The sequence below is a fragment of the Trichomycterus rosablanca genome, chromosome 19, assembly GCF_030014385.1.
Source record: "Trichomycterus rosablanca isolate fTriRos1 chromosome 19, fTriRos1.hap1, whole genome shotgun sequence".
In the NCBI taxonomy this organism is placed as follows: Eukaryota; Metazoa; Chordata; class Actinopteri; order Siluriformes; family Trichomycteridae; genus Trichomycterus; species Trichomycterus rosablanca.
Window position 1 is genome coordinate 12,897,439 of NC_086006.1, and position 13,611 is coordinate 12,911,049.

Sequence of the window (13,611 nt, forward strand, 5' to 3'; positions counted from 1 at the left end):
TAATAAGCCCAATAATTTAGTAGAACCCCAAATCAGAAAAAGTTGGGACAGCATGGAAAATGCAAATAAAAAAAAACCCACAGAGTTTCTTACATTTACTTTGACTTTTATTTCATTGCAGACAGTATGAACCTGAGATGTTTCATATTTTGTCTGCTCAACTTCATTTCATTTATTAATAACCATCCATTCCTCCATTTCAGGTCTGCAACTCAGTCCAAAAAAAGTTGGGACAGTTAAGCATTTGCCACTTTGTAATGTTGCCATTCCTTTTCACCACACTTAAAAGACGTTTTGGCACCGAGGATACCAAGCGATTTAGTGTTTCAGGTTTTATTTTGTCCCATTCTTCCCGCAACCACGTCTTAAGATGTGCAACAGTATGGGGTCGTCATTGTCGCATTTTTCGTTTCAAAATTCTTCACACATTCTCTATTGGGGACTGGTCAGGACTGCAGGCAGGCCAGTCTAGTACCCATACCCTCTTCTCCCGCAGCCATGCCTTTGTAATGTGTGCAGCATGTGGTTTTGCAGTGTCTTGTTGAAAGATGCATGGACGCCCCCTGGAGAAGATGACGTCTTGAAGGCAGCATATGTTATATAAGTTTTAAGTGGCGTTTGTGCATGTAACTCTGTATTGTAGTGCTTGACAAAGGTTTGCCAAAAAAATCCCTTGCCCATGTGGTTATATCAGCTATTGTTGAGTGGCGGTTCTTGATGCAGTGCCGTCTGAGGGATCGAAGATCCCGGGTGTTCAGCTTAAGCTTGCACCCTTGGCCTTTACGCACTGAAATTCCTCCAAATTCCTTGAATCGTTTAATGATATTATGCACTGTAGAGGGAGAAATATGCAAATCCCTTCCAATCTTTCTTTGAGGTACATCGTTTTTATACATTTCAATCATTTTCTCACGCATTTATTGACAAACTGGAAATCCTCTGATCATCTTTGCTCATCAAAGACTCAGCCTTTCCTGGATGCTGCTTTTGTACCAAACCATGATTACAATCACCTATTGACATCATCTGTTTGGAATCACATCATTATTTAGTTTTTTCACCTCATTACTAGCCCTAAATTGTCCCCGTCCCAACTTTTTTTGGAATGTGTTGCAGGCCTGAAATGCAGGAACAGAGGTATATTAACAAAAGAAATGAAGTTAAGCAGAAAGAAACATGAAATATCTCAGGTTCATCCTGTCTGTAATCAAATAAAATCAAAGTAAATGTAAGGAACACTGTTTTTTTTATTTTGTATGCATTTTCCATACTGTCCCAACCTTTTCTGATTTGGGGTTGTACATAAGCTTAAAATACACCCATCCTTTTCCCCTCTTATTTGTATCCCTTTACACAGGGCTGCGATAGGGATCAACATCCTGACTAAGAAGCAATCTGAGGTTGCTGTTCTGAGAATAAACTGTCAACCCTTTTTGTAACAAAATAAATGAAAACCCATTAATAGAAAGCTGTGAAATAGGCTGTTTTATTCCTTTAAGCAAATCGATTCAAGCATAATTTATCAAGCATTATCAAGCATAATTTACCTACATTGAATTCATGTTGCTTTAATTCATTAGATGGTTATGAAATCTTTTTACATGACATGACTAATCATCTATTTAATCAATAGCAATAGCATTGCTACACAATGCTACTAAAACAGTTTAAAGCTACAGCTTTTAATTTTGGAGTCGGACCCCATGAGGGGTTGCTTGAAATGCTGATGAGGTCATTTTACAGAACTTAAAATGACTTACCATGATGATTCATTAATCTAACTTAGAAGATTTCACTATCTTGGGCTATGTTTTTTTAATTTGAAACATCCACTAAACTTGTTAATAATTAATGTTGCTAAAATTACATGGAATGTGCTAATATTTACATTAGTGGACTATACTACCTGGCTGAGTCCGATTGCACAATGAGTGCACAGTGAAGAACAGAAAACTACAGACATCAATGGGTAGCACACTAATATAAAATACTTATTTTTGCAGCTGTATGTGGTTTTGTATGAAGCCAAAACTGGTGATTTAAGGTATGGTATGGCACAAGGACATGAAGGTGTTTCCAGTTTCCATGTATTTATTAGGGTAAACATGTAAAACAAAAACATATTGACTTAGATATTATTTCACATTTATATTTACATTTTCGGCATTTAGCAGACGCTTTTAACCTAAGCGACTTACTGTTGTGACAGTATACACTCTAGGCATTTTTAAGGTTAAGGGCCTTGCTCAAGGGCCCAACAGTGGCAACCTGGTGGTGGTGAGGCTTGAACTGGCAACCCTCTGATTACTAGTCCAGTATCTTAACCACTAGGCTACAGCTGCCCTGCCCATTATTTTAATTATTTAGAAATATCACTTTTAATCTACAGTATTTTTTTTCTTTTCTACACATCTAAAAGCCTTATAGACTAGCTATTTGACTATGTGTTATTAAAACATGATTGTAGAGTAGGTGTGGGCTAAACTTACTGTGCTTCATCCTCTCAGGGTGTTCCTCAGAAAAAGTTGTGGGCACACATTTCCCAGCTTCTGAAAGTGTCCTCAGTTGTTGCTGGCTTTTGTCTGTCATCTGGGTGGAATATTCCCTGTTCTGAAAAGACTGGGACATTTTCTGGGTCTTCTTCATCTTTAGAGGAACTGGACAGTGGGGGCTGATTTCTGTAGGCCTTAGACCATAAGTACACTATTACTGTAGTCAAATCTTAATACTAGCTTAATATTAGCTAGCCATGCTAACTAGAGATTTGGTGCAATTAATCCTATTGTACTGCTCTTGTAAGTCTTTTAAATAAATTAAGAACAATAAAACTTGGTAAAGTTGTACAGTAGTGTGAAAAATGTCAGTCTGTAAATGGCTTTGTTGTTTGTTTTCTTATTACAGACATTCCTCTAATTTAAGGAAAACACAGAAGAATCCGGGTTTACACACCCAGTGTTTTCATTTGCTTTAAACAGAAAACAGTACTGATCTTAAGAATATGAAAACAGAATAAACAAAACAGGATCATTTGTCTTTAACTTTGGACTAACACTTTTTTAGCACAAAGAGAATAAAGATTCCTTGTTGCCAGTTAAGGGAGGTAAACTGATGCATTTTGATATTAAGATTGCATTATGTTTTGTTTATAAATGTTCTCAAAATTTTACAAGATGTGGTTGTGGTAAATTTAAAGGTTTAACCAAGCAGAGTTCAGCTAGCTTGCAGAAAAAACTAAATTAAAATAAATTCTGAATTATTTGTGTACATGGGAATGGATGAGAGGTCAATAAATAAACAAATTAGTCTTACTTTGTGACTACTGGAGCTTTTGTTTTACCTAACGCACTTTGAAATTTCACAAAACTTTAATGGAGAAACAATTGAAACAATTACTAAAATCTTAAGACTCGAGAAATTAAATGTCAGGCATCATCTTGCTATGAGAACACACATTTGGAGAAACAAAAGGGGGAATAAGGATTACAAATGATATATATACTTAGTAAACCTAGTTTAACATGTATAAACTGTAACACCATGACCAGCTGGGACTGCTCAGGACAGAGAGTCTCACTGCTACAAGTCCTATCAGAACTACACTTCACAGCATGCTGTATGCTCACTGGTGGTATTGCACACACCTTGCATGCAAGCCTCATGAGTGTGTCTGAAACTCAGCTTGTTGATAAAACTTTGCATGTCACAAGCCAATAATTGATAGTTATTGTCTTGAGTTTTCCTGAGTCCTGCCGTTGTATGTCTGAAAAAAGAAAGAAAGAAAAGAAAAGAAAGAAAAAAGTAAAAGGAGAATAGGCATACCTTGCTTCAGTGTGAATCTGTTGTGTTGTGGTATGCTGGTGAACTGAGTAGCTGACGTGTTGCATCCAATGCTGTCAAGGTATTTTTTAAAATGTTTCCTAGCCATAAGCTCCACCTGAAGGGTGAAGCACTTGAGTGTGTCACAGCTATTTGGAAACACCAGCTGGCACTATGCTTTACTGGACTGGAAGTTCACTGCAAATTTATGGTAAATTTTTAACCTGCTTCTGATCAAGCTTGTGATGATGATAGCTGGGATTTATTGCCACGTCAGCACGATTACGGCTATATACGTGGCATGTGAAGTTTCTGTTTCAAATAAAGTTGATAAAGTTTTTAGAGGGCGGGGTGTGGCTTGGTACTCCCATCATTTCTTTTATTACATAAAGTGTACTAGTTTGACGTGAGTTAAGTAATTATGTATTTTCCCTGGTGAGGTCTTTTCGAAGAGATTTTTGATGTTGTCTGCACGGAAGTGTTGCTGTCTTGGTCGTTGCAGGCTAGGGCATTCAATCAGTATATGTTTAATTGTCAGGGTCACGTTGCAGTTCTGGCAGGTAGGGGGTTCATCTCCTGTAAGTAGATGTTTGTGCGTCAATTGGGAGTGTCCTATGCACAACCTTGTGTGGATGACTTGGTGGTATCGGTTCTCCATCTTGTAACCTATCGGTTTTATGTTAGGTTTGATTTCTTGGAATTTGTTGTTGGTTTGGTTGTCCCATTTCTCTTGCCATTTTGTGTTTATGAAGGCTTTTATTATTGGGATGGTATCTGTGACTGGGATGGGGAGAAAGGTTATGTCCTGACTTCTGGCCGATCTGGCGATGTTATCCACTCTTTCGTTTCCCTGTATTCCAGTGTCCTGGTATCCAACAGTATTTTATATTGTATTGTTTATCTTTCAGTTCCTTGTCTTTGATCAAAATTTTGGTTATTATTGAATTGTTTGTGTCCATGGAGTCCACTGCCTGTAGGCAAGACTTTGAGTCACTGCATATAAGAAAGTCTTTGTATTTCTCTTTCTGAATGTATTCTATTAATATCGAGTAGGCTTCGGCTGTGAAAATGGAGCAGAATGTTGCGAGACGGATGCTGTGGTTGTGTGTTGCAGTAAAGAACGCTGCTGCGACGTGTGATTCTGTTTTGGATCCATCTGTATATATTGTTCTGTGGTTTGGATGCTTTTCTCTTAGTTCAAGGAATTTTCCCTGATATTCCATTGGTTCTGTTCCTTTTTTCCTGTTTTCTGCGAGTGACAGAATAACCTTTGGTTTCCGAGGGTTCCATGGGGGGAGCGGTTCTTGGGATTTTGCAAGTGTATACATGTTTATTTTTAAATCTTTCAAATCATCCTTTATGCGGATTCCTAAAGGCTGTATGAAGTTGGGTTTCGCCTCGTACATATGTTGAAACCTATTTTCATAGATGGATTGGTATGCCAGGTTTTGTTTGTTGCAGTATGTTTTTATTGCATATTTTAAAGCAATTTGTTGCCATCTGATGTGGATCGGTGGCTCATTTGCTTCAATGCATAGGCTGTCTACTGGTGATGTCCTGTAGGCCCCCAGGGCCAGCCTTAGTCCTTGATGGTGGACTGTTTTCATTGGTTGCCAGTAGGACTTTCTTGTTGCTCCATAAATGTGGCACCCATAGTCCAGTCTAGATTGTATTATTGCTTTGTAGAGTTGCATCAGTATAGGGAATGCAGCTCCCCACTTCGTATATGCTAGTGTTCTCATTATGTTCAGATCAAGCTTGTGATATGCAGGAATGTAAGTGATTGTACTGTGGAGGGTTAGGGCACTTTCATCTATCTTGTCCTGAACAGCCCCCGAAAGACAAGGTCCATCAGAGGAAGAGGGATGGAACGGATATGACTCAAAGGTCCTTCCTAGAGTAGCTCTTGCCTAAATTCTTGCTGGAAAGCCTTTATTGATTTGGGAAAAGCAGGAAATATCTGCAGTGCAAGAGCACTTGGTGCAAGGCACAACTTTTTCTTCCCCACATGCCCTATAATTCTGCCATAAACCCTCATCCAGGGTCCACCTCAGGCAAGGAGGTTTTGTCTCTCCAAGCCCAATAAGCAGGCCAAGGAGAAGAACATCAGAGATTTGTTGGTCCTCCGGTTCATCCAAACCTCCAACTCACCTGTAGAGGCAACAATTCCTTTTCATGGGGATAAAGGATGGGCCCTTGCATCCCTGCATCAATTATTAGGGTCTAAACAAAATCATGGACAAGAACCCCCTTGATGCTAATAAATTTGGCCCTTGAGTCTCTATGCAGCTGCAATAACCTCATATGGGTAAGACAAAAGGATGAATGGAAGACAGACCTCATCATGTTTTCGAGGCATTTGGGTTATTTGGGTATGCTCCATCCATCATTAAGTGAGTTATAAAAGAGGTTATCTGGGAATTTCTTTTTTCTGCTGTGTAAATATTAAGTAAGATTAATAATGTGATAAATAAAATGACAGTTGAAAACATACGAGTCATGTGTGAGCCACACTCATTGTATTGCAGTTTAAACTAAGATCGAATAGCGAAGACTTTCCCTAAATGTGTATTCTCAACACAAGATCAAGTTGGGCTATTCAAGACGAACTAATAGGAGTTCTAATAACATTTGTTGGCATTAAAGGTGAAAATCCAGGCCATAACAGTGAGCATCTTACCTTCTTTTGACATTTACTTTTATTGAGTCTTTTTGTAGACCGAGTTTGGCCTTTGGCTTCGCCCTAAACTTCATGTTTACTGTGGCTGTGCTCTCCATGCTGACTTTCTCTGGATGATTCCAAAGCTTGTGCTTCCGGAGGCGCAGCTTAGTGGCAAATGCAGCCTCACAATAAGGGCAGCCATGACTTAACTTCTCTATGGTTTCCTGGCACACACACACAAAGTTCATTTATTTTATCATTAGTAACCAATTTATTCTTATCATTGAGGTGGTTGCAAGGTTGAAACACACCCTGGAAAAAACAGCAATCCATAGCAGGATGGTTGAAAGCATTTAAACTTAAACATTTAAATTTAAACATTCTGTCAATGCATTTAAAATTTTAAATGTAAATCTTTACATAACAAATAATTGTTTGTTTGTTTATTAGGATTTTAACATCATGTTTTACACTTTGGTTACACTCATGACAGGAAGGGTAGTTACTCATTACACAAGATTCATCAGTTCACAAAGTTATATCAAACACAGGACAATTTAGTGTCTCCAATTCACCTCACTTGCATGTCTTTGGACTGTGGGAGGAAACCGGAGCACCCAGAGGAAACCCACGCGGACACGGGGAGAACATGCAAACTCCACACAGAAAGGACTCAGACCGTCCTATCTGGGGATCGAACCCAGGACCTTCTTGCTGTGAGGTGACAGTGCTACCCACTTAGCCACCATGCCACCCAACAAATAATTGTATCATCCACAAAAATACATAGCACAGCTCACAATTTGATTGTGTAGCAAACTTAAAATGGTGTCTGTACATTAAGAGGTTTGGGCTGTATCAATCACACATATGTGTGGAAGAATAAAAATTAAAACCATGAAGCAAAGAAAAAAAGGTGTAACAGGCTGCTATGTTATTCAAGGTGGTTGCATGAATGGCGTTAACTGTTGCTGTGGTACACCAGATGATTAAAAGGGTGATGATAGCTGGTTTCTATAGTATTTTATGTGTTTGCTAGTGTGTTTGTAAATGGTTGCTATGGTATTCAAAATGGTTGCTATGGCGTTTTTAATCGCACAAATGTGAATAATAATAATCATAAAAAGAATGTTAAGGATAGCAATATAGTGTTTTGTAAGCACGATAATAAAAAGATTTGAATTAGCTAAATGTTAACTATAAATTTGCATGGTTGCTAGATGTTACCTTTAAAATCACAGGAGTGGCTGCTATAGAATTACATTTCATATTTTTTTTAAATTATACTTTTCATAAGTGTTTGGTGGTGATTACTGTAATGTGTCAGGTGCTTGCTGAGGTGTCCCAGGTGGATACTAGGGTGCATCATGTTTGTTTGTTTGTTTATTAGGATTTTAATATCATGTTTTTACACTTTTGGTTACATTCATGACAGGAAACGGTAGTTTATCTTCACACAAGGTTCTTCAGTTCACAAGGTTATATCAAACACAGTCATGGACAATTTAGTATCTCCAATTAACCTCACTTGCATGCTTTTGGACTGTGGGAGGAAACCCACGCAGACACAGGGAGAACATGCAAACTCCACACAGAAAGAACCCAGACCGCCCCACCTGGGGATCGAACCCAGGACCTTCTTGCTGTGACAGTTCTACCCACTTAGCCACCCGTGCATCATGTAATGGCTATGGCAACAAAAGTGGTTGCTAGGGTCTTCCAGTTGGTTGCTAATGTGTTCGATGTGGTGGCTAAGGCATGGCTATGTTATGCTAATGTATGGCTAAGGTTATTGCTATGACAATACAAGTGGTTGTAACAGTGTTCCAAAAGTTGGGGTTAAATATTTTGGTGAGTGTTAACAAGTGGTTTCAATAACATTGTAGGTGGTTGCTATGATTACCCAAGTTTACATTCACATTTATGGAATTAAGAAGACGCTTTAATCTGAAGCGACAATTGTTACCATATGTAGTTCAAACAATTTGGGGTAAAGGGCTTTGCTCAAGGGGACAAAAGTGGCAACCTGGCAGATCTGGGGCTAAAGCAAAGAACCTTCTAAATACTAGCTCAGTACCTTAACGGCTCAACTATCACAGCTACCGCTGATGCTAAGGTGTTGGTTTGTAGTCTGTGGTGTTTTATGTTGTCAGTGGGGTGCTGGTAGGTGGTTAATACTGCATAGCAAGTAGCCGATATGGTGTTCCAGGTGGTTTCTATGACAATAGGAGTTGTTGCTGTGGTCTTCTACAATCGAGGGATTTTAATGATTTTTGTAAGCATTACAAAGTGGTTGTGATGGTGTTTCATTTGGTTGCAATGACATTCTAACTGGTGTTTAATATAGTTTCTAAGGTATAACAGGGACATTGCTAAAGCTATACAGGTGGTTGTTAAAGTGTTCTGTATGTGGGGTAAATACTTTTGGTGTTTTATGTGGCTGCCACAGGGTTTACAGTGGTTGCTCAAGTATTCCAGGTGGCTGCTATGATGTTTCTGGTGGATGCTAGGGTGTTGGTAAAGTGTTGCTATGGTATTCTAAGTGGTTAGTAAGGTATTTAATGTGGTTACTATGACAAAACAAGTGGTTGCTAGGGTGTTCTAAATGTGTGGGGTTTAAGACTTTTGATTAGGTATGTGAGTGTTTATACACTGTTGAGTTACATTATTATGACCACTTCCTACTTTCGATGGCGGCAGCTCATAGCTCATGAAAGAAGTCACGTTTCGTATATAAAGTGTGCAATAGCCTGTCTGCACACATATCCCTCATTGCTGTCATGGGTAAAAGGGATGATTATTGGCTTTCAGGGCAAGGGTAGCAGTATTTCTGAAACTGTGCAATTGTGAAGTGTAAGATAATGTACACCCATACGTGCTGATTATCTTCCCTGGGGGGGATTAGATCTTTCAGCAAGACAATGCGACATGTCACACAGCTAGAAAGAGCTTCCAAGTACTACCCTGGCCCATTAATTCCCCAGACTTGAACCAAATGAAAATCTGTGGGACCACCTCGATTGATCGCAGTGTTCGCTCTATGGATCCTCTCCCATGCACCCTCCAGCAGCTGTGGTTCAGATTATCTTTGCTGCCCCAGATCAATGTCAGTGTGAGCCCCCCCTGGTCCAGCTATTGAGCATGTAGGCTCCACCTGGGTGTGTGTGGTTTTTGATGGTGCTTTTGTTGTATAGCCTTTGTTATACCAAATCAATGTCAATGTCAATGGGCCTCACCTGGATTGGCATAGGTTTTGATGGTACCCAAGTTCAGATAGCCTTTGTTTAAATCCCCATTGATAAAAAATGAAACTGAAGTTACAAGGCAAGCATGCACCCCAGAAATTCTCGGGTTACAGTTAAGAGTAAAGTGAGGACTAAAGTGAAGAAACTTTACGCAAAATGCGAAGGTAAACCAAGAAGGATCTGGGACGAGTTGCTTGTTATTGGCCAACCCAAAGAAAGACAGCAATGGCGTTCATACATTGAATTTATTGACAAGGCCTTATGAAAAGAAACCATTATGGAAATATGTGAAGAACTGCCTGAAAGATAACAATATAACACATTGTAAGTACTGTAATAACTACAACAAAAATAATAACTAAATAGTGTTTTGGGGTGACCAACCGAATGGTAAGTGTCTAGTGTCACGAAGTGTCTAGACCCTTTTACCTGCAAATTGTGCTTTTACCTTGTAAACAGAACTTTTAGCAAAACCAAAAACTTACCCCTTGACAACGCTGATAATGGTATTTAAGCCCATAAATACTGGGAAACTCAAGCCAGCAGCCTGGACTTGGGCACTTCACACGAGTTCGAGTCCTAAATTCCTCTTTCCACTGAATCATCATATGAGCCTACAGCAAGACAAGCATGTACACACACACATACACACACACAAGCTACTGTTAGCAAATCTCTTTACACATCAGTTTAGGACCAGTTTTAGTAATATTTTTTCAGGAAATAATAAGTCTATGAACTTGTACATTGCCAAAACAATCAGGCAAAAAAAAAAAAACCAGAACATTACAGCAACTGGTTTAAATAAATACATTTAATAATATAGATGCAGATTAAATACATTGAAAAAGATGTGCATATTTGAAGAAAAGTAGAACTGATGCCAATGTAAAGGGGTGTGTTTTTATATCTTATGTACAACAACAGTTAAGGCAGGAAATACTGCATTAATTGCCCATAACAGCTTCTTAAGCAAGGACTCGTAGCATCCCAAGTGCAAGTGGTTTTAAAACAAACATTTATACAAACCAGGGACATAGCAGCCATTAAAACAACTATATTTGTAACCTACAAGCTTCATTTTAATGGCTTTTACAGTTAAACTAAAATCTGATAAAACACTAAGAAATAAGTTTAAAAGATTCGTAATGATATACACTACATGGCAAAAAGTATTCGGACACCTGACCATGGCATCTCCAGACTCTTTCACATCCGACACATGCTTAGTGTGAATCTGCTTTTATCTGTGAAGAGAACAGTGTGCCAGTGGCAGAGCTGCCAATTCTGGTGTTCTTTGGCAAATGGCAACTGAGTAGCACAATGTTGGGCTTCAAGCACAGGTCCCACTTGAAGACATCGGGTCCTCATGAAGTCTGTCCTGCTGCTGGGTTGAAGTCCTCCTATGACCATGTCCAGCTCTTCTTGTTCTGTTATCTCCTCCATGCTCTTGAGACTGTGGTGGGAGATATAGCAAACCTTCTTGCAATGGATATGCCACTCTGGAAAAGCTGGACTACCTGTGCAACCTGAAAGGGCTGCAGGTACCCGCTCATGCTGCCAGTAATGACAAAGACACAAGCAAAATGCAAAACTAAAGAAGAATTAATCAGGATAGATAGGGCAAAAGTAGTTGTCTGTGGTCATCACCTAAAAAAACATTTCCTGTTTGGGGGTTGTTTGCTGTTGCCTCTCTAGAACACCTGTTGTCACTTTAATTTGCACCAACGCAGGTGAAACTGATTCACAATGACTTATGCTTCCTAACTAGACAGATTGATATCCCTGAAGTTTAATAAATTTGGTGTTATACTGTGATGATTAATGTTTCCTTAATTTCTTTGAGCAATGTATTAATTCCAGAAATTGGGTTTGTACATGTTAGAGGTTCTGGTTAAATAATCACCAAATATCACTTACTATCCTCTTGCAATAGGGCCAACTGGGTGATAAAACAGTGCTAGTTGTACCTCAAAAGTAACTAAATACAAAAAATAACTATTATCATGCAAAATAATAATTTAATTCTGGCTTTACAGGCAATGGTATACAGTCAGCATCAGCAGGTTGCTTCCATCACGTTGAAATTATAAGGGAGACAGACTTTTATGCGCCAGAAATTTTTTAAGTTGTAAACCTCAGGAGTGTTTTTAAAGGACATCTTAAAGGGTGAAATTTAATTATTTGGAAAGCAGAAATGGTCATCAGCACTACCTAATGCTCCTTATGAGATTTGCGTTCAGGATGTGGGGTTGCTGTCCTGACAGATCCTTTATGACTATAGTACCTTCTGGTTTTCCCTTTTAGTTATGCTGTTATAATTAAGGAAGTCAGAGACTCATACTATAGTCTGTGACTACGTTATGAATATTTTCTATCATATTTTAACCTCATCCTCCATTTTTAACCTTGAGGTATTTTTAACATATACCTTCCCACATATATGAGGCAGAACCTTTTTTGTCTTCTTAATCCTGCTTTAAATGTGTAATAAATCTAACTATGCTATAGACCACTCAAGAAGTCCCTTTAATAGTAGTCAGGGAGTTGCTTCTTGCCATTGCTGTGCTTGGCTTTTTATATTTTTTGAAATGGACTTTTGCAAAGCTGCTTTGAGATAATATTCATTGTAAAAACCACTGTATATAACACTGACTTCACTTAAACTTTAGCATTATTGTCAAGCAGTTGATTTTAAGTTTTGACAGAAAACACTATACCACAATCTAAGAAAATTTCAGATTTCATTATAATGTTCAGTTTGAAAAAGTTTCAAAAAGGTTTCTTAACTTTCGAGAGCCCACACAATGAACTGTAAATCCATTATCTCCAAATGGAAGATGCTTGTAACAGTTGTTATTTTACCTAGAACTGGTTGACCTGCTGAAATTTCTCCAAAGGATCTGGGACAACTCGTACAAAAAGTCCTAAAAGAATCACTAAACACATACAAAAAATATCAGTGCTTGTCTGACGTTTGCAAAAAAGTACCCGGATGATTCCTAACCATTTTTCCCAAAACTAGGTGGTATATGAAATTGTGTTTTGAGCTAAAGTTCCCTTGGTGTAATATGTTTTATCATATGAAATTATTTAGTATGACACCTGAAAGGGGTAATTATTTTTTCACACCACTGTTAAATCTGAGTCACCTAAAACATGTAAACAAAACTAAGCATGAGTAGTGATTTGGACTCACAGGAATAGTTCGAAGCTCTTGCATATTCAAGCGAGGACGGCCTTTTTTCTTCCTGTCTGACCTGTCTTTGCAGGAATTACCTAAGACAAAGCAAGCAAACACAGGGAAATAGTTTCCATTTAGAAACTGTCAGTCCAGTAAAAGATATGTCATACTATTAAACTGTTTGATTAGATGCAAGTGCATTTATTTTTGAATGTTATAAACATGCAAATTACCAGTAAGCTTGGTACAGTGGGCAGTGGTTGCGTAGCGGTTAGGTAGTTGACTAGTAAACAGTAGTAAACAGCCAAGCTGCCCCTGCCCCTGAGCATGGCACTTAACCCTCAATCTCTATTTCGTCACATTTGTAGGTGGCTTTTGTCTTCTAAATGCCATAAATGTAAACGGTACATAATTGTTGTACATATTTTAGTAAAATTGATTAAGGGAGCTAAGGTGGATCAGTAGTCTAATATGCTATTCCATCACCACAGAGAGCTTGAGCTTCAAATCTCAGGGGTCCTATTGACCTGGCTGGGTGTCTAACAGGCACAACTGGCTGTGCCTGAGGAAGATCCAGGATTTCTCATTATTGCAACTGCAGAAATGTGACCTCTGCTGCCTGGTCAAGGGGCCTGCACAATGATGGATGATTTGGTCTGGCTGTCTGTGAGAATCCACTGAAAAGAAGCGGCCAGTGACTGTAC

General features: G+C 38.7%; 1 protein-coding gene across 1 annotated transcript in view; it reads right to left on the minus strand.

Moving 5' to 3' along the window:
- Positions 1 to 13,611, minus strand: part of znf512b (zinc finger protein 512B) — a 50,884-nt gene that overhangs the window by 19,087 nt on the left and 18,186 nt on the right. Inside the window, exons 3-6 of the mRNA XM_063016048.1 lie at positions 12,923 to 13,002; positions 10,209 to 10,337; positions 6,497 to 6,702; positions 2,490 to 2,686 (exon numbers count right to left, since the gene is read on the minus strand). Of these exons, the coding sequence (XP_062872118.1) occupies positions 2,490 to 2,686; positions 6,497 to 6,702; positions 10,209 to 10,337; positions 12,923 to 13,002 (612 nt within the window). The remainder of the gene's footprint in view (positions 1 to 2,489; positions 2,687 to 6,496; positions 6,703 to 10,208; positions 10,338 to 12,922; positions 13,003 to 13,611) is intronic.